The sequence below is a fragment of the Pelmatolapia mariae genome, linkage group LG6 (genome assembly GCF_036321145.2).
Source record: "Pelmatolapia mariae isolate MD_Pm_ZW linkage group LG6, Pm_UMD_F_2, whole genome shotgun sequence".
In the NCBI taxonomy this organism is placed as follows: Eukaryota; Metazoa; Chordata; class Actinopteri; order Cichliformes; family Cichlidae; genus Pelmatolapia; species Pelmatolapia mariae.
In genome coordinates this window covers 28,065,900-28,091,104 of record NC_086232.1, presented here as the reverse complement: position 1 = coordinate 28,091,104, position 25,205 = coordinate 28,065,900, and the positions used below count along the sequence as shown (strand labels likewise).

At 41.2% G+C, this 25,205-nt stretch overlaps 1 protein-coding gene across 2 annotated transcripts in view; it reads left to right on the top strand.

Moving 5' to 3' along the window:
- Positions 1 to 25,205, top strand: part of tnrc6c2 (trinucleotide repeat containing adaptor 6C2) — a 54,272-nt gene that overhangs the window by 9,382 nt on the left and 19,685 nt on the right. Inside the window, exons 2-5 of one of the 2 annotated variants that reach the window (XM_063476500.1) lie at positions 2,220 to 2,320; positions 3,162 to 3,183; positions 14,323 to 14,727; positions 22,427 to 24,877. In XM_063476500.1, coding sequence (XP_063332570.1) covers positions 2,258 to 2,320; positions 3,162 to 3,183; positions 14,323 to 14,727; positions 22,427 to 24,877 — 2,941 coding nt within the window. In that variant the 5' untranslated portion in view covers positions 2,220 to 2,257. The remainder of the gene's footprint in view (positions 1 to 2,219; positions 2,321 to 3,161; positions 3,184 to 14,322; positions 14,728 to 22,426; positions 24,878 to 25,205) is intronic. The other variant, XM_063476501.1, reaches the window with a different exon arrangement.

Genomic DNA, 25,205 nt, shown 5'->3' with positions numbered 1-25,205 from the left:
GACGATGACTACATAAGCTCAAAAGTCAACTGCCCGCTCTCTGATTTCACATTCACATGCTGTTAGGACATTACCCTAAATGATATTACAGAGTGTGACACATAGGAAATCAGGATAATAACTTTGTTGTTTTAATACTTGGACCTGTTTTTGTCCAACCCTCATTGTGACAGCAGTACTTGTAAACAGACACTAGTGCAATCTTTTGTGTATAAAGACTATCAGGATGAGCTGTAGTAGAAGAGACTCTGTCACTAGCAAATGAAAGGAAAACAAAAATAGTTTCTGTCACCTAAAACTCCTTTGTCCATTTCTTTCCTCCAGTCGCTCCAATTTGTTCCATTGGCAAAGCTTTTCATTCACTTTTTTCCTATTCTAGATGTTTATAGCAGTGCAGCATTTTCTATTATTTTCTTGTTAGGTGGCCAGAAAGAGACTTAATACTATACTTAATAATGGTCTCAAATACGGAAGAGAATTAATAAAGTGTAAGATTACTTCACACGCAGTATACTGTTGTCAAAAAAGAATTTTTTTTATTGTTGCACATTTATTTGAAGTGGTTTCAGTGGTCATTTTTCACAGTATCGATGCAGCATTACCAACATCACGAAAAAGGAATAGAATATTATTAATCTATTGGTATTGCGTCAAATGTAGAAATCCCAGTATTGGAATTTCTAACTTTAACACTCCTATCCACAGTGCACATATTCCATACCGTTATCTGTATGCACACTGGAGCACACAATCACATCCACACATAATGGAACCCCTATTTATTCCCTGAGGGCAGCGTTCAGTGAGCTGCTGAGATAGCACAATGAAAAATAGGATTGTGTTGAGTGTATGCGTGAATGTAAGGGAGAAAGGAAGAATAATGAAGCAGGAAAAGGAACAAGGAAGCCAAAATACAGTTGAAGGAGCAGTAATGCAAGATCTGTATGTTTGCCCAAACCCCTTTATATGATTCCTCTTCCGTTGCTGCCATAGAGACATTACTGCACCATCAGACTGTCTCATTGAAGCCTCTCCTGTCTTTGTGATTGACAGCTCCCTCCCACTGCCAGTGGGCAACACAGTGGGAGACAGGCCTTCTATTAGTCTTCTGTTAGGAGAGTTATGATTCATTCATATATTCAGACTTTGATTCATATCCATGCTTTGTGTAGGCACTTTTTATATTTAGTGTTTTGTTCAGTTGTGGTAGATAACACACATTTATCAACATTGGGATTTTAACTAATGATTTTTCATCATATTGATTATTATTGTGCTAATTGTTTCACTAAACCAGATATAATGTCAGTCTTATGTATGTATGTATGTGGAAAAATGCGTTATTCCCTTCACTGGATATGACACATGCATTGATGTCCATTGCACTTGGTGAAGCCTAAAAGCATGCACACAGTCACTGCCCTGTGTCCTAGCTCATGCCTTTAATAGTTTCCAGGAGCTGTCACTAAAGCTGAGCCAAAGCAAATGGAGACTGAAATGAAGTACTTAGTTTCCCCTGAGCCCTTAGGCTAGCTATCTAGCTAGTTTGACTCACACTGGAACCACACTCCCACTAAAAGGAGATCTTCGTTAGAAGAACTCGTGCTTTATTTTGTATGTTGGCCTTCATGTTTTCTTCCTTTTGCTCCTTTAAATCCTTTCCTCTTTTTTCCCCTTGACTCATTTGGTGTTTTTAAGCCAACCTTTTTATGCTGACCTTCGTTCTTCTTGTTCACACTCACTTCATCTCCCCCTCTGTCCCTTTCCTTTTTGTACTCGAGTAGTCCTCCTCTTTCACCTTCTACATTTTAGTTTCTGATCATGAGGAAAAGTGTTTATCACAAGTGCCTGGAATGATTTTTGTATGCAGTGATGCTTGTAGATGGAAATGGGGTTTTTTTTACGTTCTCTGAGTGCACTTTGGCCCTGACTTATAAATGGTACTACAAGTTAATGTATGCTTTTGAACATGCTTGAAATCCCCTATAATTAAAAAAAAGTAACAGTAATATTGCATTACCATTTAAGTTCATTTAAAGTTTAAAAATGAGCAAAATAAGCAATTTACAGTGTGGGGCCAAAATGTTTCTGTATAACTCTTGATGTCCAAAGTCTGCAATGCAGATCATAACAGTTATAATGTGTAGAAGTATTCCTTAATTGTGCTCTTCTTTTTTTTTTTTTTTTACTCATCATTCTTTCCCCTTCTTGTTGAACAGCTGAGAGAAGCTAGCAACAGAAGAAAGAGAACCATTTGATGGAAGAAAAGAAAAAGAAAAAACAAGAAGAAAAGACCAAGAAGGAAATTGCTCAGAAAAAGGTGAATGTAAAACCCCTATTAAGGCTTTGCAGACATGTAAGTGCTAATCAAGTGATGCTGACTTGTCCACCATTTTTGGACATGTGACAATCATTGTGATGGTCAAGTTAATAACCGGCAAGTCAGACAGACCTTTGGACCAGTCAGTGACCCCCTGTCACTAGGGAAACGTGTATTCCCCAACCTCTTGGTAAAAACCTCCTGGTGGTTGCTAGCATATTGCTGCAGTCTTGTTTTGAGTGGAAGTGGCAGCCTTGTAGCCTGACCAGCTACTCTCTGAGCTGTGCTGAAACCGTAAAAGTGTGATGCACAATGGAAATGGACAGTTTGCCCTCACAGTAGAAGTTGCACACTTTGAAACATGTTGGCTGCAACGCCGAAGTACATCTGTGAGCAACCAAAGTACCACCTTAGTTATGACCGATTTCACCAAGCAACAGCCCAAACATCCAGCGACCTAGCAAACAGTGATTGTATCATGTCCGATATGTCTCGCACAGTGTGCGCATGACGTCACGTGAGAAACCTCAGTGCTATCCATTACACACACTTTTCTGTTATTAAAATAGATAGGATACTAGCCTTCACTTAAGTTGCCCCTGTGCATGGAGTGGTTTTATTGTAAGTGCTTAATGGTAATAAAATAAATGGAATCAGCCTTGGTTGATTTGTTGAAATGTAGGCAGCAAATTTCCATTAAAGGACCAAATGACTACTTCTATTCACTGATGTCTTGAAACGATAGGCTCACTTTATTCGGTAGCACTAGTCGTTTGATTTATTTGTGAACATCATACTTTAACTATTCATTTCCTAAATCAGTTTCTCTTCTCCTCTGCAGGCTGCTGATCAGAAACCCAAAGGTGAGTGTCATGAGCAGACAAACTACACCCTCTCATATACTTCATTTTCTAACACTACATTCCAGCCACTGATGTACATTAATCAGCTCTGATTAATACATAAAGGCACACACATTATTTATGCATTATACACACATAGCATTTAGCATTCTTGTACACAGATGGACACACACATTTTGCACATGCATGCACAATTGTGCTGTTTGACTCGGCACGCACACATGCAAACGCTCATTAGAGCAAATACAGGGGCGTTTTAATGCAGAGTGACGCTCAGTATGCCAGGAGCACCAGGCAGTGAGGCGTGAGGGGACCCAGACAGCTCACTGAGTGTGCTGTAGGTAAAGCGATGGGGGGATGGGCTATAGAAAGAAGGGAGAGGATGAGTGGGATAAAAGTAGCAAATGGTGTTCAGCTGAAATGCAAACTAAAGGAACAGTGTCCTCATATCCCCTCTGCAGTTTCTTAAGATGTTAAAATAGAGTTTCTCAGCGTTCTTGTTCCTGTGATAAGTTTGTAATTTGGATTGTTTAAGTAAGACATGTATAACGATCTGTACAGCCAATAGATTTGCATGCTTTTGTTTTATAAATAGATTTCTAAATAGAGTTCTACTTTAATGCAGTAGCTTACATCCACATGCATACTGGTATAAAATGAAATATGGAAGCGTTGTGTCCCAGCTGTCTGCATTAAAAGGAATGAACAATTGTTAGTTAAGAACATCTAAAATGCTCCATTGCCTCCATAATTTGCGATCGTCATATCTGCTTTCAAACCTGAATTTTCATACATCATGGACGAGGATAATTATCAAGCACACCCTCCCGCTTTGTTGTCACTTAGCAACACAGTGAGGTTATTCCTGTGTTGACACTTAAAAAGATGCTGTTAATGCTAAATACCTAAACTAAATGTTTCTGTTAATGCATGGTAGTGTTGGGTTGAAGATGGCAGAAGATTTCATCCTGTCTGGGTTTTTTTTCTTAGTGTGTCTGTTAGCACCTGCGCTTTGCCAGTTTGAGCAGCAGTTTGGCCATCTGGGTGAAACTGTGAGGCTTTAACAAAGGTCACCACAGCTTGCCTTGGACTCTGACCTGCCTTTTTAATTACCCTCCCTGTGTTTCACTGCACTGCCTGTGAGTTTGACCTATTAACCAAGTTTCAAAGCTGCCTACAAAGCTGAATGCATCCAATTTCAATAAGCATTTAATGCCACTGTTCTTCTGCTTCAGTGAGAGATTAAAATATCAGACTCCTCCGGGGCTACAATTCAATTCAACATTTGTATGACTTCTGCTTGCATAGTACTCAGATGGGTGCTTGTCACAAATATTAACAAAGAACATCAGGAGTATGAGACGCACATTTTATAGTGGGTTTTCTTTTTTTCCAATGTGAGTGTACACAGGACATATTCACTGAGATCTTTTCCAGAAACAGTTTGTACTAATATACGTTACTTTCACACATGTATGCTGGCATTTACAACAGCAAATGTATGTTTTGGTCACTGATGACGCATTAAAGGCAAGCAGGACTGCTGCACGTTTATTTGTTTTCTCAAACTTTTACCAATGACCCGCATAATGCATTAGACAAGGAGCAAGGAAAAGATTATGTTGATGTTAGGCTGTAGCCGTCCACATAACCACAGGATAATGTGGCCAACAATACGTGTCACATGCTGTTTTGTGTTGTGAAAGCCTGCGTTGTTTCTTTGTGCATCTTCCTATTTGTCTTCAGAGATCTTGTATTTAAACATGAGGCAATACCTTTTGACCAGTAATGTGTTTTGGCCCTGCAAATCTGCAGCTTTTGCTATTTTTTATTTTTTTTTTTAAACCAAACCTTCCAATTTAGTGCACTGAAAGTAATTAGATGCATTATATACATGAGCAGAAATGTGCTATAGCCACCGGTGGTGCTCTGAAAAGCATGTTTTACAGCCATCTTCACTGTGCTGCTCAGTTCAGGAGCCCTTTTTACTAACTTGCTTTAAAATGTAGGCACTATATATAAAGCACATCCTGCTACACTGATGTTTCCATTGTTAGATTTGAAAGCCAGTGTGCCAAATAAATGTCTAAATAATGAAAAGCATAGCACAGTCTTCATATTTTCTTGCTGCGCTGTATGAACTGTGTATGTTGGATGTGTGATGCAGCAATTGAAATGCCAAGAAGGGAAGGGGGGAAAAACTTTTTAGGAGATAAACCCATGGATTAGGGCACAGTTACGAAGGGAAAAAAGGGAGCGAGAGAGAAGAAATAGGAAGTGTAACGAGCTGTTTTGGTTCCACATAAAAGCAAAAATGAAGAAAGGAAAAGAGGAAGGGAAGTAATGAAGCAGCGAGCAGCAGACAAGTGCCAAAAATGACCGTCAAGAGTCAATGACGACACTAATATAGCAGAGGACTAATGACATGGAGATTTATTTTATGGTGTGTTTAATGAGAGATAGAGAGGGAAAAGGACATGGGATGAGAAACTGATTGCGTTTATGTAGTGGGTAGTCATGCAAACAGACAGATAAAGAAAGTAGGTGAAAGAAGACTAATCGAGAAATCAGGACTTCTGTGAGTTTGCTTATAACCTCCCATCTGCAATAGCTTTTAAAAGGAAGGCGGCATCGACTAGAATGAGATGGGTTTTCATGCATGACACATGAAAATAATAGAGGTGTAAGTGTGTGTGTGTCTGCTCGCGTGTGTGCATGCAAGACGGGGGAAATCGGTATGCGGTAGTGATTTGTGTCTTTCCATCCATATCAGTGTATTCTGTCTTCCTTATACACTTTCAGAAATTCATAGTCACATACACATACACACTACCACTCCCCACCCTCTCTGCCTTTTTCTGCTTTCCTCTCTGCAGGCCTCCCTGGTCCCAGGCATTTCAATTTGTTTGCGGTAATCGATCTCGGCCTGGCGCGTTCATATGTATGAAAATGAGATAAAGCTTCGGCGCACTGGAATTAACTTCTCTGCCCCCTATTAGGCATGGAGCTTCACAGAATGCAAGGTTCCAGGAGGCAGTGTCCCATTGCCCCAACCCACCCCCACTCCCTCCTACACACCCCCACTCCCTCCTACACACACACACACACACACACACACACACACACACACACACACACACACACAGACTGGACCTCAGCCTACACAGAGCCTTTCCATCCTCCCCCCTCTTGGTCCCCCAGTACCTCAGAGAGACGCTGATTATTCACCCCCAGCACAAACGCACCTTCATCACAATCTTTGCTCCTGCTGCAATCACAATCAGTCGATTTGACTGCTACACATATCGACTAAACTTGACAAAAGCATGTGCACATACACAGACAGAGACACAGGGTACATAGTGAGTTTGATACCCACAGCCATCAAAACGTGCTCATTGCAGCGACTTGGAGCCTTTCAATATGTTTTCAGTGAAGGAAGCTTACATTGTTTAACTGCAAAACTGCCAAGATAATAATGTCCTTGCCAAGATTGCTCTTAGCATGCACAAACACATGTGCGGACATACTCACAAATATGATTGAATTTGTAAGAATACATGGCCCAAACAGGAAGTTAGGCAAACGGAACTCAAAAATACAAAAAAAAAAATAATAGAAAACCGGTCACTACATTTAGAGACAAAAAGCCACAAGTAACACCACGCTGTGTCTCTTACATTCCTACTCTCCGATAATCAGAAAATCTGCAGTCTCTGTTTCTCCTGCTTGTGTGCTTTTCACTGATGAAAGGTTGGAAATTTAATGTGCTGTCTGTCATTACCTCGTTCCTCACTCTCCTCTTTGACCATGCTGTTACTTCCGCCTGTTTCATTACCCTCTACGTGTCCCAGCGACCACATCCGAGGAGAAACATATTTACACGGTGTCACCATGGTGGTAACAGCATTATGTTTTCAAAGTGGCAACAGACACACATAAACACAAGTGTGTCCTTTTAATACCGCATTGGATTCATTCGCAATTTCACATGCTATTAATTGCGTCAACACAGCTCAAATGGAATTTCATGAATTGCAATCTAATTAGAGGCTAATTTACTTTAACATTTGGGCTGCTTTTTTTCCGCTGTTAAACACATTTCTAAACACTGAATGAATTAATAGTGAATAGCTTGTGAATTACGTCCTGTGGATTTATGACTGCCAAGCATAATTGTTTTTCCTTTACCCCCTGTGTGCTCACCCCAAATGCATGTCAAGTGTTAGGGGAAAGTGAGGGATGTAGGAACGGACCAAGGGAAGCGATAAAGGAAAACAAGGGGGACGCTCAGACTTAAACAATGCTCTCCTCCCTCCGTATTCATGTTGTATGATCACTCACAAGCTGCTGACAAGAGAGCCTCACACACCTCCCCCATCGTCTCGTTCTCCCCCAACGGAGAGCTGCTTTACGTCAAATACCAGGCAGATTAATAGGATGTAGTGAGAAGGATATGAATGACACTTAAGCCTGTTTTTGAAGCGCAAGGTCTATGCCAATTTGTTTGTTTAATGTTGTAAAACTGTCTGGTCTCCCCCTTATATGGCAGCTTGCTCCCCAAAAAAGGTGATATTGTCCATATGGCAAATTATACTTATAGCTGACTTACAGTTCAAGCTCAATGATGTCCATAATCACCGTGACCCATAGGTTTGGGAAGCCCAGTTTTAAGTCCTCAGCATTAGCCTTTTGGCCCTCCCATTTTGGTTTTTTGAAGAAAAAGTGATCATCAGCAGCCAATACTGCATCCAAAGACTTTATGGGTGCCTCCCATGTATGCAGAATTAATAATTAAGGGTTCTGTACTTAATTTTTTAGATAGTTGGGCATAGAAGTCTATGGGGATTGACTTGTTTTTCACCCATGTAAGTGGTCTTTCGTATAAAATGTAAGGCAGTCATGCCTAGGAGTTGTAGTCATAAAAGACCTATGTATGAAAACATTCTTTTGTAGACCCCCAATGAGTTCTGCTCAGATTGTTAAACTGATACTCAAATTGAGCTCCCTTGACTCTAATAACCCTAACATTGTAACTGGGGGAGACTCATTTATGTATCAGCCTTTAAAAGTTTACAAACCTTGAATCACACTATGGAGCTATCAGAGCCAGAAGGATTCACAGCCGATCGTTGCACTCAGGCACTGACCTCGGAGAGAGGTGTAGTGCGATCTCGTTAAGGCTTTTTATCCCATTTGAAGTTGGCTGGTATTAGGGTTAAAAAGCAAAAAGGGGTTCTTGAGGCCACTCTGTCATAATACTAACAAGCAGGTGAGACACGGCTGAGATGAACTTGGCACAGCCAGAATATGGGGGCACTAATTATGGAGAGAGGGTAGAAGAGGCGTGGTGGGAGAAGGGGTCACAACAGGCACATGGAGGTGCATTAGGCAACTGTCAGTCTCTATAGCAGTGGTCCTTTTATAGGATGGGTGAGGGGTGAGAATTTTCTCCCTCTGTGTGGGTTTTTTTTTTTCTTATACAGACAGATGGGGCTCTCTATAGACACACCCACTTGACCATTTGAGTGCAAAATCGGACACACGCACATACATTTGCCTGTAAGTGAAGAGTCATCTCATCGAAACAGCCTCATTTCTTTGTAGAGCCAACGTCTCTTTGCAGAACATTGCCATCTGCTTTATACTCACAATGCTTGTTGATTATATTTAGACATTTATTACACTTGCTATAGAAAGTAACAAATTACAGCAACTGGCATCTCCAGGTAAACAAGAATATTGTGCCAATTGTGAGAATTGTAGATGAAATGCACAGAGCAGCGTAATGAAAGGAGTCCAGATCAGATTTCTGGGGAGGGACTTGACTCTGATGATGTGGTGATTGTCTGTTAGTGCCTCTGCTTACATATTGCCTGCAAATTTAGTCTGTGTTCCACTACTTTTGCTAGGGTATAGACATGCTTTCTTTCTTTGCCTTGTTTACATATGCAAAGAGGAAGCACTGCAGCACACACAGTCGAACACAGCTTGTAAAAAGTTATTGTGTGTAATGCACTTTGTAACCTTCCAGGGGTTTTCTTTACCTTTTCTGCTTCTTGGGTGTTGTTACATTGAGAAATTTAGCACCGTGTAGGGCATAGAAGCCTGTGCGTTGCGTCTGTCCCTCCCCCCTCTATAAACATGGCTGCATAATAAAGTGGCTCAGCAGACAATAGAAGAGATGTGTGAACCTGCACTGGCTAGCACTAAGCTCAAGGAGCAAATCAGTTCTTTATAATAGCAGATACCCTCTTTTTTGTGCTTCATTCGTGGATTTTCAGTTCTATATGTGATTTTGTTATATACTTCAGTTTGCTGCTGAAGTTTTTTGTGGTTTTTTTTAAATGTTTTTTTTGCAGACTATTCTTAAGCCACTGATTCTTTTGATTGTGTAATTAACCATTTAGTAAAAAGAATGGCTTTAATTAAAACTTTGGTGCGAGGTTGCAGAGAGTCCTTGAACTGGAGGGTTTAATGGAATTTGCAGGGCACTTGATACAGATGCTTACTTAATTGGCTCTCATTTTCAGGTTCAGTTAGAGGCACTAAGGCCAGACCACCACAACATAAAAGCCTAAATTTGGTTTTCACAGCACTAGTTGAAGATTCAGATAGTTTTGTATTTACAATTGCTAGTAAAACAGTTATTTCCAATAGTCCATTTGTCTTTCCTTGCAATTTTAAAAATTAGTTTCTTATCGAGATATTGTCGAAAAGTTGTGGTTTGATTTTGAATGCCCAGTAAATATGTCTTCAGATTCTTTTAAATCCTGCTTGTGAGTGAATATTTATAAAATGGGGATTTTTTTGCTTTTGTTTTTTTTTTTTTTAATCTGAGTTAGAATCTCTAAGAAAAGATTCTGGACCTTTTAGAAGGGCTTAATAAACAGTGAAATCCTGTTTATGCAAAGCTGAATTAAAATGTATTAATGTGCAACTGCATGAATTTATTCAGTAAATTTCATTGCCATTCTCAGTGAACCAGCATATGCTTCACTTTCCTCTTTTAATCTTTTATACTTATACACTTATCGAAGGGACCCCCCCTTCCACACACACACACACCTCTTATTTTTCTTGGTTCTCTTTTTCTGTAAACCCCACCCCCACCTCTTCAAAAGCACTTAACCATCCATCATGGATTAGGAATCTCTCTGAGCAAAATGAAAGACGTGTCTCATTAAATGTATTTATGTTTGTGCAGGGTAGAGGGGAACAGTGTCTGTACTATTTTTCTCACCTCTTACGCACTCAGACAGCCATTTTTGCTGTCTCATTTTTGTCTGTCTACACACACACACACGCGCACACACACGCACACACACACGCACATTACTTCCCTCTCAGGAGAGCATTAATTCTCATTCTCAATTCTGATGTACTTATTAAATACAGATTACACTGAGGGTGGTTACACATTATCCAGTTTGGAAGTGTTATAGAAGAGATGTTTTTTAAGCTTCCCTGCAAGGAAGTTTTGACAGCATGATTTAAAAAAAAAAAAAGTGTAATAGTTATTGTATATGTGTGAAAGACATTTATTGTCTTAAAGTACCCTTGTTACTACCACAACAAACAGATTGTATTGTGTGTGTCAGACAAAAAAAAAGATTTTCCTTTTTGTAACAGAAATGTGGAGAACTGGAAGCAAAAGATGTATAGTAGAAACTTTGGGCTGGAGTTTGAAGAGAGACCAAAGAGAGAAGAAAGAAGGTATAAAGGCAGGTTGAATGAAAGGGTGAGATTTGGAGTGGGAGGATAAGGAAGTGGAAACAAGAACATGGCAAGGAAAAAAGACAGAAACAAGACATGGGTGAAAAGAGACAAAGGCTAGAGATGAGGGATCAAGATGGATAAAGGCCCTGAGGGAGAATAACATGGTGAGCAGTGAAAGACAAGGAGGCATGGAAAAAAGGAATGGCAAGAGAGTGAGTGAGCACTGGGACTACGAAGCAACCTGCTGGTGGGAAGATGAGGGGAGAAACGGGTGGAAACAGTGGGTAGAACAGAAAGGGAAGGGGGCAGGGCGGCGTGTATTCACCATACCGATGTACGATTGGCTGAGACAATGTCAGGCGGGCAGCGCTGAATTAAATCAGATGTGCGTCACCAGCTGCAGTTCCAAGCCAACAGCCAACCACATACTGCTGGAAGGGGGAAGGTTCTTCTTATCCCTGTCTCTCTCACAGTCTCCCTCTTTCTCTCTTTCTAAAAACTCAATTGAATTGGATGCAAACAACTATGAAAGTGTCTTTTTGCCTGTATGTGTCAAATGCTATGCAAAATATAAAATTATTTCCTTACACGTGCGTTTGTATGCCTGTGGAATAACACTCTTTGTGTCTGGGAAGCGGATATTTTTTTTTTAAAAAGATCATTATGTTTTGATTTCAAATAAAAAGAATACAAATACTTAATACTTTCTACAGGAAAAAACATATATTAGTGAGTGGTTGTAATTTGTATTTCTTTCTGATACAGATCAATGCAAATTCCCCTGCTGTTAGTGTGTTTCAGCAGGTAGGCACCCTGAGAGGGCCTCTGTTTTCAGCTGTGCTTTTGGACAAGCTTTTGGCAGCCACAGCGAATACCTCTGCACTCTGATTTATTTTAACCTCCTATGCGGTAATGTTGGCTGGTGTGTGCATGTCACTGTGTGGTTAATTACTACCACTGCAGTATAGGCCTGCTGTAGGAGTAGTTTAGACTCTCATACCAGAGAGACTGAACCCCTAAATATAGCTGCAAGCAACTATGGTCAGAGTGCAATAACCTTCAAGCGTTTGGTGATCTCAGTGGGCAGTTTGACCCCATCTTATCTGAGTGACCTTATAGTACCATCTCACCCCACTGGAGCTCTTCCCTCTCAGACTCTCAGAGTAAAATTTGAAATTTTAAAATTGAATTGAAATTGAATCTAATTTAATTTTAAATTGAAGTTGAACATATTCAACCAATTCACATGTGTAGTATTTTGGCAAACAGGACCTTGAATCTTTTTATCACTATAGAAAATGTTTATTAATTACCAATGCGAAAACATGGTTGTCAACACATCCAATAAGGTGAGGGTATTGCATTATAGTTTATTATAGGTTTATTTGTGTATTTAAATTTATAATGTTTAAATATTGAAAATGTAGGTCTTAAATAGTTCTCCTCTGCAAATATATTATTTGCTAAGTACTTTTTGACATGTAACTGAGTAATAAAAGCAGTCGCCTCTGTGGATGACCTCCATTTTCACCTTGTTAGACTGCACCTGCAAACTGGTAAGCCTTATTCTGCTCTGCCACCAAAGTGAGCTTTGGTTGGAGCACTGGCCTTCTAGTTCACAGCAAATCTCAGTAGCAGAACAACTACTAGAGTCTGTCCAACCAAGGGACGAGACCCTCTTTGGGCAAAGAGCTGAGTGATATTGGGGAATTCCCCAGCAGTGCCCTGACTAGAGAGAATGCAATGGTAGGGAAGGACACAGCATTTTTTTTTTTAGCTTTATAGCAAGTGAACTTTTAAAGGGACATGCCAGGGTGTTGTCCATTAGTAAATCAATCACATGGGTTTGTTCTCTTTGACGAATATAAAAATATAACATTAGTTGCCAAGTATAGATCTCAGATAATGAGTTGCGGCCACAGCTCTGGCCTAATGTAACTAAAATGAGCATTTTTCTTTTTGTTTTATTTCCTCCTGTTAAATTCTAAACTTGGGAGGTACACCGGGTAGTTAAAAGAAAATGTTTGGATTCAAATATTATTGTAAAGTTTTTCTTAGCTTGGTCGCAATATAAGAAGATGAGATCACTCAATTATTTTTAAGTGGATAGGCATTTGCAGCCAATAATGATAAGAATAAGAAATTCATAACTAATTTAATTAACTAAGTAATAAAGAAAGAGAATGTAAATACAGATAATAAGATATTTGCAGCTTGGACTAATTAATTTCTATTCCATTTATTTTTCATTTGAACAAACTGGCCAACCTACCTCTACAAATACAAGAACTGTCTTTCTGTCCCTCTCCCACTCCCTTGAGTCAAGGCAGTCTCAGCTGTTGTGTAGAATGGTTGTGTCTATCCAGGGACTATAGAAAATAACATCATCAACTATTCATCATGTATTTTCCCTTGGACCAAAAAACTGTAATTCACAGCAGCTATTGAGTTACAAGCTATTGATGTCAGTATGAAAGCAAATATTTCTGTGCAGCAGGAAATTGTGAGGTAGAGTACTTAAACATGCTACAGCCACAGACTCACACCAACAAGCTGCTCAGTTCCCATGACGATAAAGAAGTGTGTAATCTTACAGCACCCTGTAGAGAAAACTTTAGCAAAGCCAATCTGTTTGGTTGCTGGCTATCCAAGTCCTACTAATAATAACACCTTTCAGGCTAACACTCAATTAGATGGCTGGCTGGTCAGTGTAACCACAGGGAAAGGTTCAGACTGAGGCCAAACCAGCAGGGAAGGGAAACGTGTGTAAGTGTGCGTGTCTGTGCTGGGAAAGGAAGAGATCGAGAGGCGAGTTTAATTAGGAGAAAAGGAGGTATCTCGTCGTGTTTGTGTGTTGGTGTTCTTTCAGCAGAAAAAATCTGACCTTTTCATAGATTGCATCTGGGTCGGTAACATATGCTCAACAACAGGCTACATGAGGCAGTTAACTTCAGGTGATAGTCCACAGGAGCAGTGCAGAGAAAAGGTTAGATTGCTCAATACCTGGATAGTACCATAAATAAAATAAAATGAAATGCACTGAATTTACAGAAACTGCATGAACATCTATTTTTAGTAAACTGTGTCTTTAAAGCTTTTTTCATCAGACTTCAAGTGTCATTAATTGTAGTTAAGACCATTAAATATGCTAGGATATAATTTGATAAGATGACAAGTTTTATGTGCTGGCATGCTGTGGGCTATACATATGGCTCTGTTAAAAAGGTTGACAGCTCTCTTATAAAAAAAGAATAGCTCTATATTTTAAGCCTTTTTCAGTGTTGGTACTGCCCAGACAAATAAATATCTTCTGCTCTGTGTAGTATTAATAGTGACTTAACCCCGACATTAATACCTTGCTACCTGCATCTGTCTTTCTGTGTGTGAATGGTTGTGTGCCCATGTATTGTATCTGTCCAGTGCCAGAGCCTGCTCCCACTAAGCCCAGTCCCGGCCCATCCCACCACCCCGCCAGCCCCACGCTGCCCCTCTCCTCCTCCTCCTCTTCTTCTGGCAATGGCAAGCGCGCCTCCTGCAGTAGCCAGCTCCTGACTCCGACTCCCCCTCAGCAACAGTGCCAGTTGTCCTCTGCCAGTGCTCGCTACCCACCCAGAGAGGTGCCCCCGCGCTTCCGTCAGCAGGAGCACAAGCAGCTACTGAAGAGAGGCCAGCCACTGCCAGCAGGAGCCCTCAGCGCTCTCACTCTCTCCTCCTCCTCTTGCTCCTCTTCCTCCTCTTCACCCTCAGCATCTTACTCTTCTTCTACGAGTACCAGCAGCACTACCACAAACTCTGCCACGTCCACTGCGAGCAAACACCACCAAGGTTTGTGTCAGTCTAGTAAAAAACATTGTGACCAAATGGCTTTCTCATATAAATATATATATTTTTTAGTGGTTGCTTTAGGGTGATGTTGTGACTTTTGTCCTTGTTGGATGTGCATTTTAGTGAGTTTAAATAATATAATACATATACATAATATACAAAAACCCTCCTAAAGCATTCAGGAACCATTATCCATCTTGGGATGAATTATGAGAGAGATGTTTGCATTTGTAGATGTAGCTTCATTTCAAACTTTGCATCCTTTTTTCTTCTTAGAGACGCATAAGAAAAGCAGTACTGGCAGTAAAAACATTGATTATAATTGCACTTTCTCTGTCAGCAAATGTAATGACAAGACTCGCCACCTAAAATTTTGTGGGTAGACTGACCATATTAAAACGGGCCTCAGACTTTTTTAGTTGATTGCTGCTTTTTTTTCCATTTCCCTTTGTGGCTATTCTGAAAGGTTTCTGGTACTTGGATGCATGTTTTCAAAGCATGTCTGTGTTTTCTACGTGTATTAGTGTGAATAATGATACTTATAACGGTGACAATTATGTCTTTTTGTTTTTGGTTTTTTTTATCAAAGGCCATCTGGGATATTTTAGTATTTGAAGAACTTGGTTAAGTGGTTTTAGCCTTGTGCACTGTTTTTAAAATCACAAGAACACTAAGCCCTCTATAGCCAGCGGTAGGCTTTTAACGAACTCTTTGTTGGCCCTGAAGTTCACTAATGTTGAACCTGCCTTGAGGGGCTCATTATACAGTGGTTTGTGTGTATTTGTAAGCAAGTCATGTGTTGTTAAATCATGGCCATGAGTTATTTATATCAATATTACAACTATATTTCTCTGGTTTTGGACATGAGCATTTTTCATACAGACACTCATGATTATAGCTTCCTGAAGATATCCTTGAATTCCTTTTAAAGGTTTTTATTTTTCTTCTGTTTATTAAAGGAACCTTAACCATCTGTTTAATGTACACAGATGCAAAAGTGAGGGTACTTCTCATCCCCCAACGTAACACGCCATAGCTTTGAAGACACAGATGTGAGGCTACCTCTGTAGAACACCACACATTGTTTGAGCAGGATCTAGCACAAGCATCTGCTTGCATCTTTGTTGAGCTTCTTCTCCTGTCTCTTTTTTTTCCCCACTCTAGCTTTTGATCATGCTGCTCTGTGCTGCATTTCATTATTGTCTCTAAATTTGCTGTGCGAACACGGATACTCAGTAAACAAATCTGCAGCTGCTGCGGTGTATGGTTAGCTAGCCAGGAGGCTACAGTCCTCTGCATTACAGTCAGCTGGTCTTTCTATGCTCTGCTGCTGCTGCTGCTGCTGTTGTTGTAGTCAAGTCTGTGCCACCAGTCACAGCATCAAACAAAGGCTTTAAGCCTATGCAGCCACCCAGTGACAGTCTCTTTGCCACAAATTGTGCTTTTCAGTCCATTTAGTCAATTTACTATGTTTGGATGTTATTTTTCACTATGTAGCCATTTGATGATGTTTCACAAATATATGTATCCTGCATAGTGTTATTAGTTTTTTTAAACTTATTTTTTTAATGTATTGTTTTTAAAAATATAATAATAGAGCTGATTGATTTAAAAAAAGAAAATAAGAAGATCCAAAAATAATTCTAATATTATGACATAATATAAAAACACAGAATCTATATAAAATGCATTCATTTTAATATTGTCTAAAGAATTTTCAGAAAATTCACAGGAAGTAAATTCAAGGCAACTGCATTACTGTATTTTCTAAATTCTGTAAATATATTAAATTGGTGGCAAAAATTCAACAGATTCAATCTGTCGGCACAAATTTCTTTCTTTATTTTTTTATTACATTGGTAATAATGTTTTCCCTCTATGCACAACTATTTACTGCAGTGTTTCTTTGGCTGTGGGCCAAGAAAAAATTTAGCTGCAGGCGTAACTCTCTAAAGAGAAACATTAAGTCAAAACCTTCAGATTTGAAAGCATATGTTTCTCCTTTGAGCTCTGGACACGTTAGGATGCCCTGGCTGAGTGTGTTACCTTGTAATGCTGTATTATCGTCCTAGTCCAGCACTTGTTGTCCTAATTGGCCTTTACCTACCTCTGGTTTTCCCTGGAGTCTCTCTGTACAACAGCCTGTGGCAGAAGTAGCCATTGGCTGGGTTTTCACCTCCTTTTCCACTCATGTTCTTGTCCTGAGGGCATCCAGTCCACAACATGTTCTTTCCCATCTGCACAGCCAATAGCCTGAAGCCAGTAACCCAGTTGTTGCAGTGCGTCTGCGATACATAATTTAGGGATTTGACACTGGAATTAAGTCTACAATGCAGAGCAATTATTTAAGTCTGTGGCTTCTTTCATTTCAAACATGACTTTTGCTGCAGAAAATTCTGAAAAACGTCTCACCTTTTAAATGTATGTTTGCTGGATTTACAAGTTAATACTTGAATGTGATAGATTTAATATGAAGTTTTTCCTGATCATGAATACATCTTTTTTCTTCTTCCTTTTTTAAAGTCAAAATGCTTATATCTCAAAGACATTGTCTGCAAATATAGAGGTAAAGTTTCATTTCATTTTGCAAGTTAGAGATGAACTTTGTTCCGAGGACAGTGTTTCTATTTTGTTTCGAGGACAGTGTTTCTGACCTCTGGTGAGGTTACTGAGGCCCTAAGGGCGGCAGTGATGTGATGGTTCACTTTTGTAGTTGCACACATGCAAACACTAACACATGTATATAGATATAATGAATGTGCAGCAGTGAGAGTACACTAGTCTGACCTAGTTGTGTCCCCTCAGATATGCGTCTCCCTTGCAATCTGCCTCACACTTTAAAGAGGAGTGTACTCACACTGCAGTTTTAGTTAGTAGTTAGTAGCAGTACACTGTAAAGATGTTAAATTTATTTCTTTGACCCATTTTTGATCACTCCACATTTGGCTTGGAAAGTCAAGTTTATTTATTGTAGAATCGATATGAATTCTGTGTAAATCTGTAATGCTTGAGATTCCAGCAGGCTATCACACAGCACCCCATCCCCAGTGTCTAAAATGCAGTCTGCTCTTGACACACCACCCTCCCACACAACCTCTTTTCCCAACCCATTCAATTGTCCCACCAGACAGAGACCCCCTGTCCCATTTCCATCCCCCTGTCACACCCACCATTCCCATCTCTCCAGCTGACTGGGGACCATTAAGTAGTCCGGAGCATCCAGCAGCCAGACAGACTCCTCAGTAGCAGGTGCTGGAATGGGGTCTCTTAAGACTGTGGGAACTGTAGCCCAACAGCTGTTTGCCGGTCACCCAGACAGCGCGCGTAGCCAGAAGGCACTCTGCTGGGTGCAGTTTAAAACACTTGGCCCTTTCATAACGCTTCCTTTGATTTTTAGGTAAATTAGCTTAGATTTTGAACACATCTTAAGTAAACTGTTTGGTGTTGGTGTTGCTTTATTTAAAAAACAAAACACACGTTTAAAACACTGGGGCATTTTTACATTCTTTAGATATAATCTTATAAAAATGTTGTTTACCTCTTCTGACATCATCAAAAAAATAAATCTCAGTTATTTCTGTTTTTTAAAATCAAATGAAAAGATCACTTGGCCCCAAAGAAGCCACGGAGGTATAGATTGGCCCATATGCTCAAGCTGTGACACACACATAGGCACGCACAAGTGAGAGAACCCCCTAGTGGCTTCATTAATGCAGCCTCTCTCAGGGAAACCAGAGAAGTCACTATGGTCTCGCTCTTCTATTTTCTCTCTTCTCTCAGCAGAGGTAAACAGACATGAATGATGAGCTTTTTAAACCCCACAGAGACCGTCCCCTCTGTTTTTCTTTTTCTCTATGTTTCCGGAAAAACATGTGCATGCCGTCCTCGATGTGAGTGGGCGTTAAGTTCTCCTCAAAGAGAGATGGAGAGGGTCAGTATGGTGACAAAAGACTAGTAAATGTTCCCTCCTTTGATTCTGGGTTTATGTCATCCCATAGTTTTAACCGAGAAGCCGAGCTGCCTCTGTTGCTCACACTCAAACTAAAAGAATCACTTTGTCGCTACAGTTATTCTCATTCTGTTCATGCTTTCTCTTTCACTGTCTCCCTTTCTTTTCCCTCGCCACTGTATGTACCGACCTCTCCCCACCCCCACAGACTGTCTTCCATCTCTCTCTACCGCACTCTTCTTCTTTCTTTCTGTCACCCAGCCCTTTATTTCATTCAAATGGGGAGGAAAGGCATTTAATTCTTGGCTTATTGCCCATTTCCATGATGGCAGCTAGTCTCATCAACAGGAATTCACCTCTTGCTTATTTGTGCTTCAACTCTGGCTGGTATCACACAGCTCCACTGCAGTGTTGATGCTGCTTGTCCGTGTTTTGTAGTAAGCACTGTCGGAGTACCTACATTAGTATGATTTTATTATTAAACTGATGTCCACCATTTCTGTAGTTCAGTGCAGGTGAGAATAAGCTAGACTCCACATACACACATACAAAAAGGCTGTCTTTCTGTCCGTTTGAAATATGAAGAGCTACAGAGATGCTACTTTTTTTTTTCTTTCCATTTTTGACCCTTTTCATTCACAAGGCATAATCACAGGCTGCCCTCCTAATTGCAACCAGAATGAAAGCAACACATTACTGACATATGATTGCAAATGGTAGATGGAAATAATTGTCCCTTTGCCTTTGTTTTTCATATTCAGCTTGCTTTCACGCCCCTCCCGCAAATCAATGATTTGCCAAGAATCAGCAGTACCTTTTTCTGGAATGCCTGGAAAGGGAGTTGAAAGGGGAACAATGGAGGCACATTAAGGTGAAAAGAAAGGGAGGCTGTTTTGCATTAGTCCTCTCGTACATGTTGGCAAAGACGCACCAGCATTAAAACCTTTGCAGTGTAATGCAACCCTGTAATCCTGTTGTAAACACTCCTTTTGTGGAGCTAATAATGGTCCGGTTTTGTTGAGGTAGATGTCCACATGTGCTGCCTCTGCAAAAGGATTTTTTTTTTTTTTTTTTTTTTTTGCTTCACTGACTAACCTGTTGCAGATGTACTAAGATGATGTCTGCTGTTTCTTATTCTTGCGTGGATCTGTGTAAGCACTCTTAAGACTAAGGCTGCTGTACTTCTCCTCAGGTATTTTTCCATTCTCTCGCTCTCTGACCTCCTTTCTTTTTATCATGTGCATGAGATTCACCTTTTCTTTCATATTTTTTTATGTGTGTGGTTTGGGGGCTTGTTCAAAATTAGCTTTGTACATTGCCTCTGTGACAAAGGTGTTGAGTGTGTTAAAGGAGGACTGCCTTGCAGAGTTTACATTAGTCAAGTAATCTTTTATTTTCAAATTGTGCAAATGAAGGAGGAAGATATGCTGGGTGGTGAGAAACTGACTGAACAAAATAAAATTTTACTTTGACTGCCCTCCCCTGAGCTTCTTGGATAGGGTCCACAGAGTGATAAAGTAGTGCTCCTATTTGCTTGGAAATCGACCACGTACAGTTGGACAAAGAGAAAACAGTAAATCAGTGGGCCTTTCTGATCAGGATTTTTTTTCTTCTACTGACTAGTAGTAAAAAGTTGTTTTGAACAGGTTAATGTAAGGACAATTACTTTTGCGGTCTAGATCACTTTAAACTAGGAGTGCACAATAAACTTTCCTAAGGGGCCAGAAGAGAAACTGGGATTGTTGTGGAGGGCTGCATCAATAAGCTGAACAGTTCTGCTCAGTAGCTCTGTGTTTTGAAAAGTCCTATACAGATAAAGTTATTATTATTAATGTTATGTTTTTATAAGCTGGCTCAGCTCTCACTACCAGTTTCTGAGATTTGACCCCAAACTTTTTTCTTATATCAAGCTGTTGTCAGAAGTCAGAAAACTCACGGCAAGTGTAATTTAAAAACTTTCTGATGATAGGCACACACGGCTTTTTTTTCCCAGCATCTTTTAATTGAATTTAAAAAGAAAAGTACACTTACAGCAAATATGGGGATTACTTTTGTTGTGATGTTTCACTAGTTATTTCTGTTTTCAGCTGTTAGCAAACTGACTGTAGATTAATGTTGGTGTGCATGTGTGTGTCATCAGTCTGATGACCCTGAACGATAAGGCCGCCTGGGGAGTGGAGATAAGTGAAAATGTAATTCACAACCTCTGCGGCACATTCAAAGTATCTAAAAGTCATACATCTGCCAGAATATGTGTCTTTGTCTTCACACCTCAAATAAATGGACTTTTCCTTCTATATCTTGTGCTGTATAACTTCTTGTTAGTATGGCAACAATTTGATAGAAGCTTAAGACAGGAAAGAAGATCTTATCTTAAGCTATACAGTTTTACTTTAGAAACACATTACATTTAGTGTGGAATTTTGAAAAAAACAAACTCAGATGTCTAGTTTTCATGTGCAAATGTTTATTATTATGAATTATTAATAAGGTTAGTTGGTCTGCGCAGTGGTGATATTCGTAGCTCCTACTTCTCATTAGCTTTTCTGCCATTTGCCTGAAGCTACCCTATTGGTTAGAGTGTTTGGATGCTGGATCAATAGCCTCTCTGCTCTCACCCACTAACATTAATAAGATTATTGATTAGCTGCCTCCCACAGATTGATTACCCCTTTGCAGCATCAACCCAGTCTATTATTAGTTCACCATTTGATGGTGGCTGCTTTTGTGCCTAACGAATCTGCTTGTGCGTGATTCCATCTCAGAGTTGTAAAAAGCTGCGATTTGGTAGCTTGGTGAGGGATTTTTAGATCATAGATCATAAGTAGAAGGACAAAATCTATGGACAATCCCTCGTTTACAGATAATTCCTAGATATACAGAATCGCATGTGCAGTATTATGTATATGCAGATAGTGAGAAGCAAATAGACACACACTTATTCGCACAAGCTTGGAGGAACTGTTATGTGGTTTCTTATTGCAGTGCAGCTGAAGGAGGAGTAGGCCCAGTAGAGCGTAAGGAGTGATGGATGAGACTCTGTCCTGGTTTCATTCCAATAAATGAACGGCGTTCCACTTGGGCTTCCCTTCACAGTCCCAGCCAGTGAAGCCACGATGGAGACGGATGGGTCTCTTACTGCTGGGTGTTGGAGGAGTGCAGAAGGGAGAGGGGGACAGGGTGAAGAAAGTGGTGGGGGGAAAATGGAGGAGGGAGACATGAGTGTATAATAGGACATAGGTGAGAGGTGGGATCATAATAAATAAATGACTTTAGAGAGTGAAAAGGGAGTAAATCAGTAAACCTCTGTTTAAGAAGTGGAAATGGAAGTTAAGTAAAAACTGGAGAGAAAAAGAGAAGGAAAGAACGATGTAAAAAGAAAGCAAAGGCTCCATCTCAGTGTTTCTGTTTGGCTGACTGCACCAGAGCAAGGATATATGGATATCCTGAAGCTGATATGACAAGAAGCATGCTTGGCTGTGCATTCTGATTATGTATTAAATCCTGAAACGTGCAAGTCTCATCCTGCCAAGTCTGATAGCTAGCGTTAACTAACCAAGAAGATAAAATTGGTTCAGGAAGCTAACTGTAGCCTGGTTGTGAACTTGCATTACATGATTTTCCTTACTCTAAACTTATGAATTTTTTTTTCTTTCTCCCATCCTCCTGTTCCCCCCTCTACTTTTACTCATGTCTATCTGTCTCCTTTGTTTAATCTCTTACCACCCCACCCCCCCGCTTTCTCTTTAGACATATCCCTCCAGTGTGGCCCTGGTGCCCAGTATGACATCTCTTATTGGGGAGCCTCTGCACCAGTTGACAGCCCATCAAGTGCCAGCAGCTGGGACAAATTGATTATTGACAAGAGTGATACAGAAGCTTGGCCCTCCATCAGCCGCAGTAGTGACCCCAGCAACCCTGTAACACCAGAATGCCCCTCGGGCTCCACCAGCTCTAACCTAGACACCAGTGCTGTCACTACTACCAGTAGGAGTAGTTTTGTGAGTATGGCCACAGGCGCAGCAGGCCAGCAGGCCCACTACCCCTCTCTCAAAGCTAACAATAACATGATGACAGGACCTGGATCAACCAACGCATTAGTAGGTAATAGAGGCTGGGTTTCAGATGGTAAACAAGATGGTATGAATAGTGGCAGAGTTGGAGCGCCCAATAACTGGGGCTCTTCCAATTTTAACTTGAATCTCAACCCAAATGCCAACCCTTCAGCCTGGCCTGTTCTGGGCCATGAGAGTGTTGGAGGTGGTACCAGTGGGGTGTCCAGCTCTTCATCCCTTCCATCAGGCATAAATGGCAATGGAAATTTAGGAAATGGGAACATGGGAGGTGCTGATAACGGTGGGGGAAGTTGGGTTGGCATGATGAGTGCTACAGAAAATGAGCAACAGCACCCTTCAACCAACACAAACTTGTCCTTCAATATAGAGCCTGTTAACCTTAACACTGATGGACCAAACCACACTAAACAACAACAAGCTCAGGAGCCTATGAGCCCTATCCATGGTTTAACTGGTTGGGGAGGCCAGTCACCCACTGAGTCATCCCAGCTCAATGGGGATACAACCGGCAGCTCTGTATGGGGTAGTGGAGAAACCAAGGCAGCTGACTCCCCCAAGGACTCCAGCTGGGACTCAACATCTGGAGGCCTCTCTGCTTGGGGTCGCCAAGGCAGTGGTGGTGGGAGTAGTGGAAGTGGTGGCTGGGGTGACTGGGGGAAATCCTCTGGCGGTGGAGAAGCATCTAAAGGTTGGGACAACATAGATGCTGGTAGTTCTGGCTCAGGCCAAGACCAGCAACTAAGCTCTTGGGGCCAGCAGCTTGGAACAGCCCCAGCAAGTGAGGATAGCGGAGACAGCAGTGAAGGTCGATCCCATCATAGAGACAGATCCTCCAGCATGGAATTTGCCCCTTTGCTACCACGGCAAGACCTTGACCCTAGAGTCCTGAGTAACACAGGTTGGGGACAGACCCCCATCCGACAGAACACTGTATGGGAGATGGAAGAAGCAAACTCAGATGATGGAAAGAGCAGTAGCAGCTCAGACACCATAGGAGCCTCCAGCTCTAATGGCGGACCCTCATCTACCAATGGCACCATAACTCCTACCATTGCTCCCAGGCCTGGATCTGGAGGGAAAAGTGACAGTGAAGGATCTTCATCTTCTGGGTGGGGAGCTCCAGCATCTCAGCCAGTCCAGACAGGATCAGGATGGGGTGACCCCCCACAGTCACTCAGTAAAGCTCCAAATGGCACTACTAGTGGCTGGGGAGATCCTTTGCCTTCCAGTGGTCCCAAGAATGGGGGTACCTCATCCTGGGGTTCAGAGGACAAGTCATCCAGCTGGGACAATGGCCTAGTGAAAAGCCAGCCTACTAGCTGGGGAGAAGGCCCCAAAAAAGCTCATGGGTGGGGCAACAATAATGGTGGTTCTAATGGCTCCACCACAGGAGAATGGGGAGAGCCAGACATCAAGAATAATGGTTCCTCTAGCAGCATGTGGGAAGGAGAAGGAAGTAACGGAGGAAATGGTGGATGGAAGGAAAGTCCTCGAGGAGCAAATGGAGGAGGCTGGGGCAAAACTCCTGCTGTGAGTAATAGCAGCTGGGGGGAGACCTCACGTGCCAATGGCCCAGTGCAGGGTGGCTGGGGCTCCTCCAAGCCACAAGAAAGCAGCAGCAGCAGCACTGGTAGTGGAGGAGGTGGAAGTATTGGTTCTTGGGGAGGTCCCAGTTCTGTGAAGCAGAACAACTCAAGCTGGGGTAATGTCAGCAAACAGGACCAAGGTATGGAGCCTACTGGCTGGGAAGAGCCCTCTCCTCCCTCCATTCGTAGGAAGATGGAGATTGACGATGGAACATCTACCTGGGGGGATCCCAGTGCCTACAACAAGACAGTCAACATGTGGGATCGTAACAATCCCAGTAGTAACCCAGGCAACAGCGGCCCCCCTCCAAGTAAGAATGGTGGAATGATTATTCCCAACAATAACAACAACAATCACTCCGTTGGACCTGGCAACAACAATCACCATCACTCTCACCCTCACCATATGCACCACCATCCTCATCATGGCCAGCCCCCAACTCACCTGCAACACCATGGAAACAACAATGGGTCGCCCAACAATGCTGCATCACATCCAAGTGTGGGGCCCCAAGGCAGACCCACCCTCTCCAACCCAGGTATTTAAAAGACTTAAAGACATTAATGACATAAAATCTTATTTTGCTTAAAATTCAAGTAGTAGTTGAAATTCAAAAATGAATTAAAAATTAGTTTCTGATCTTGTAGTCTCCCACCATACTATATTCAATAAAATGTTTAAAAATTTCAAATTGACTTTTAAAAAAGTCGGTATTTCTTACTAACAGCATATGTGTGTTTTATTCAAGGAATACTGATTTTCTTGTCTGTTAACAAGCCAGGGAGACAGACAAAGACAAAGAGATTTTGTTTTCACCTGTTCCCATAAAATGAGAAAATTATAACAAGCTTGGGAACTATGTTCCT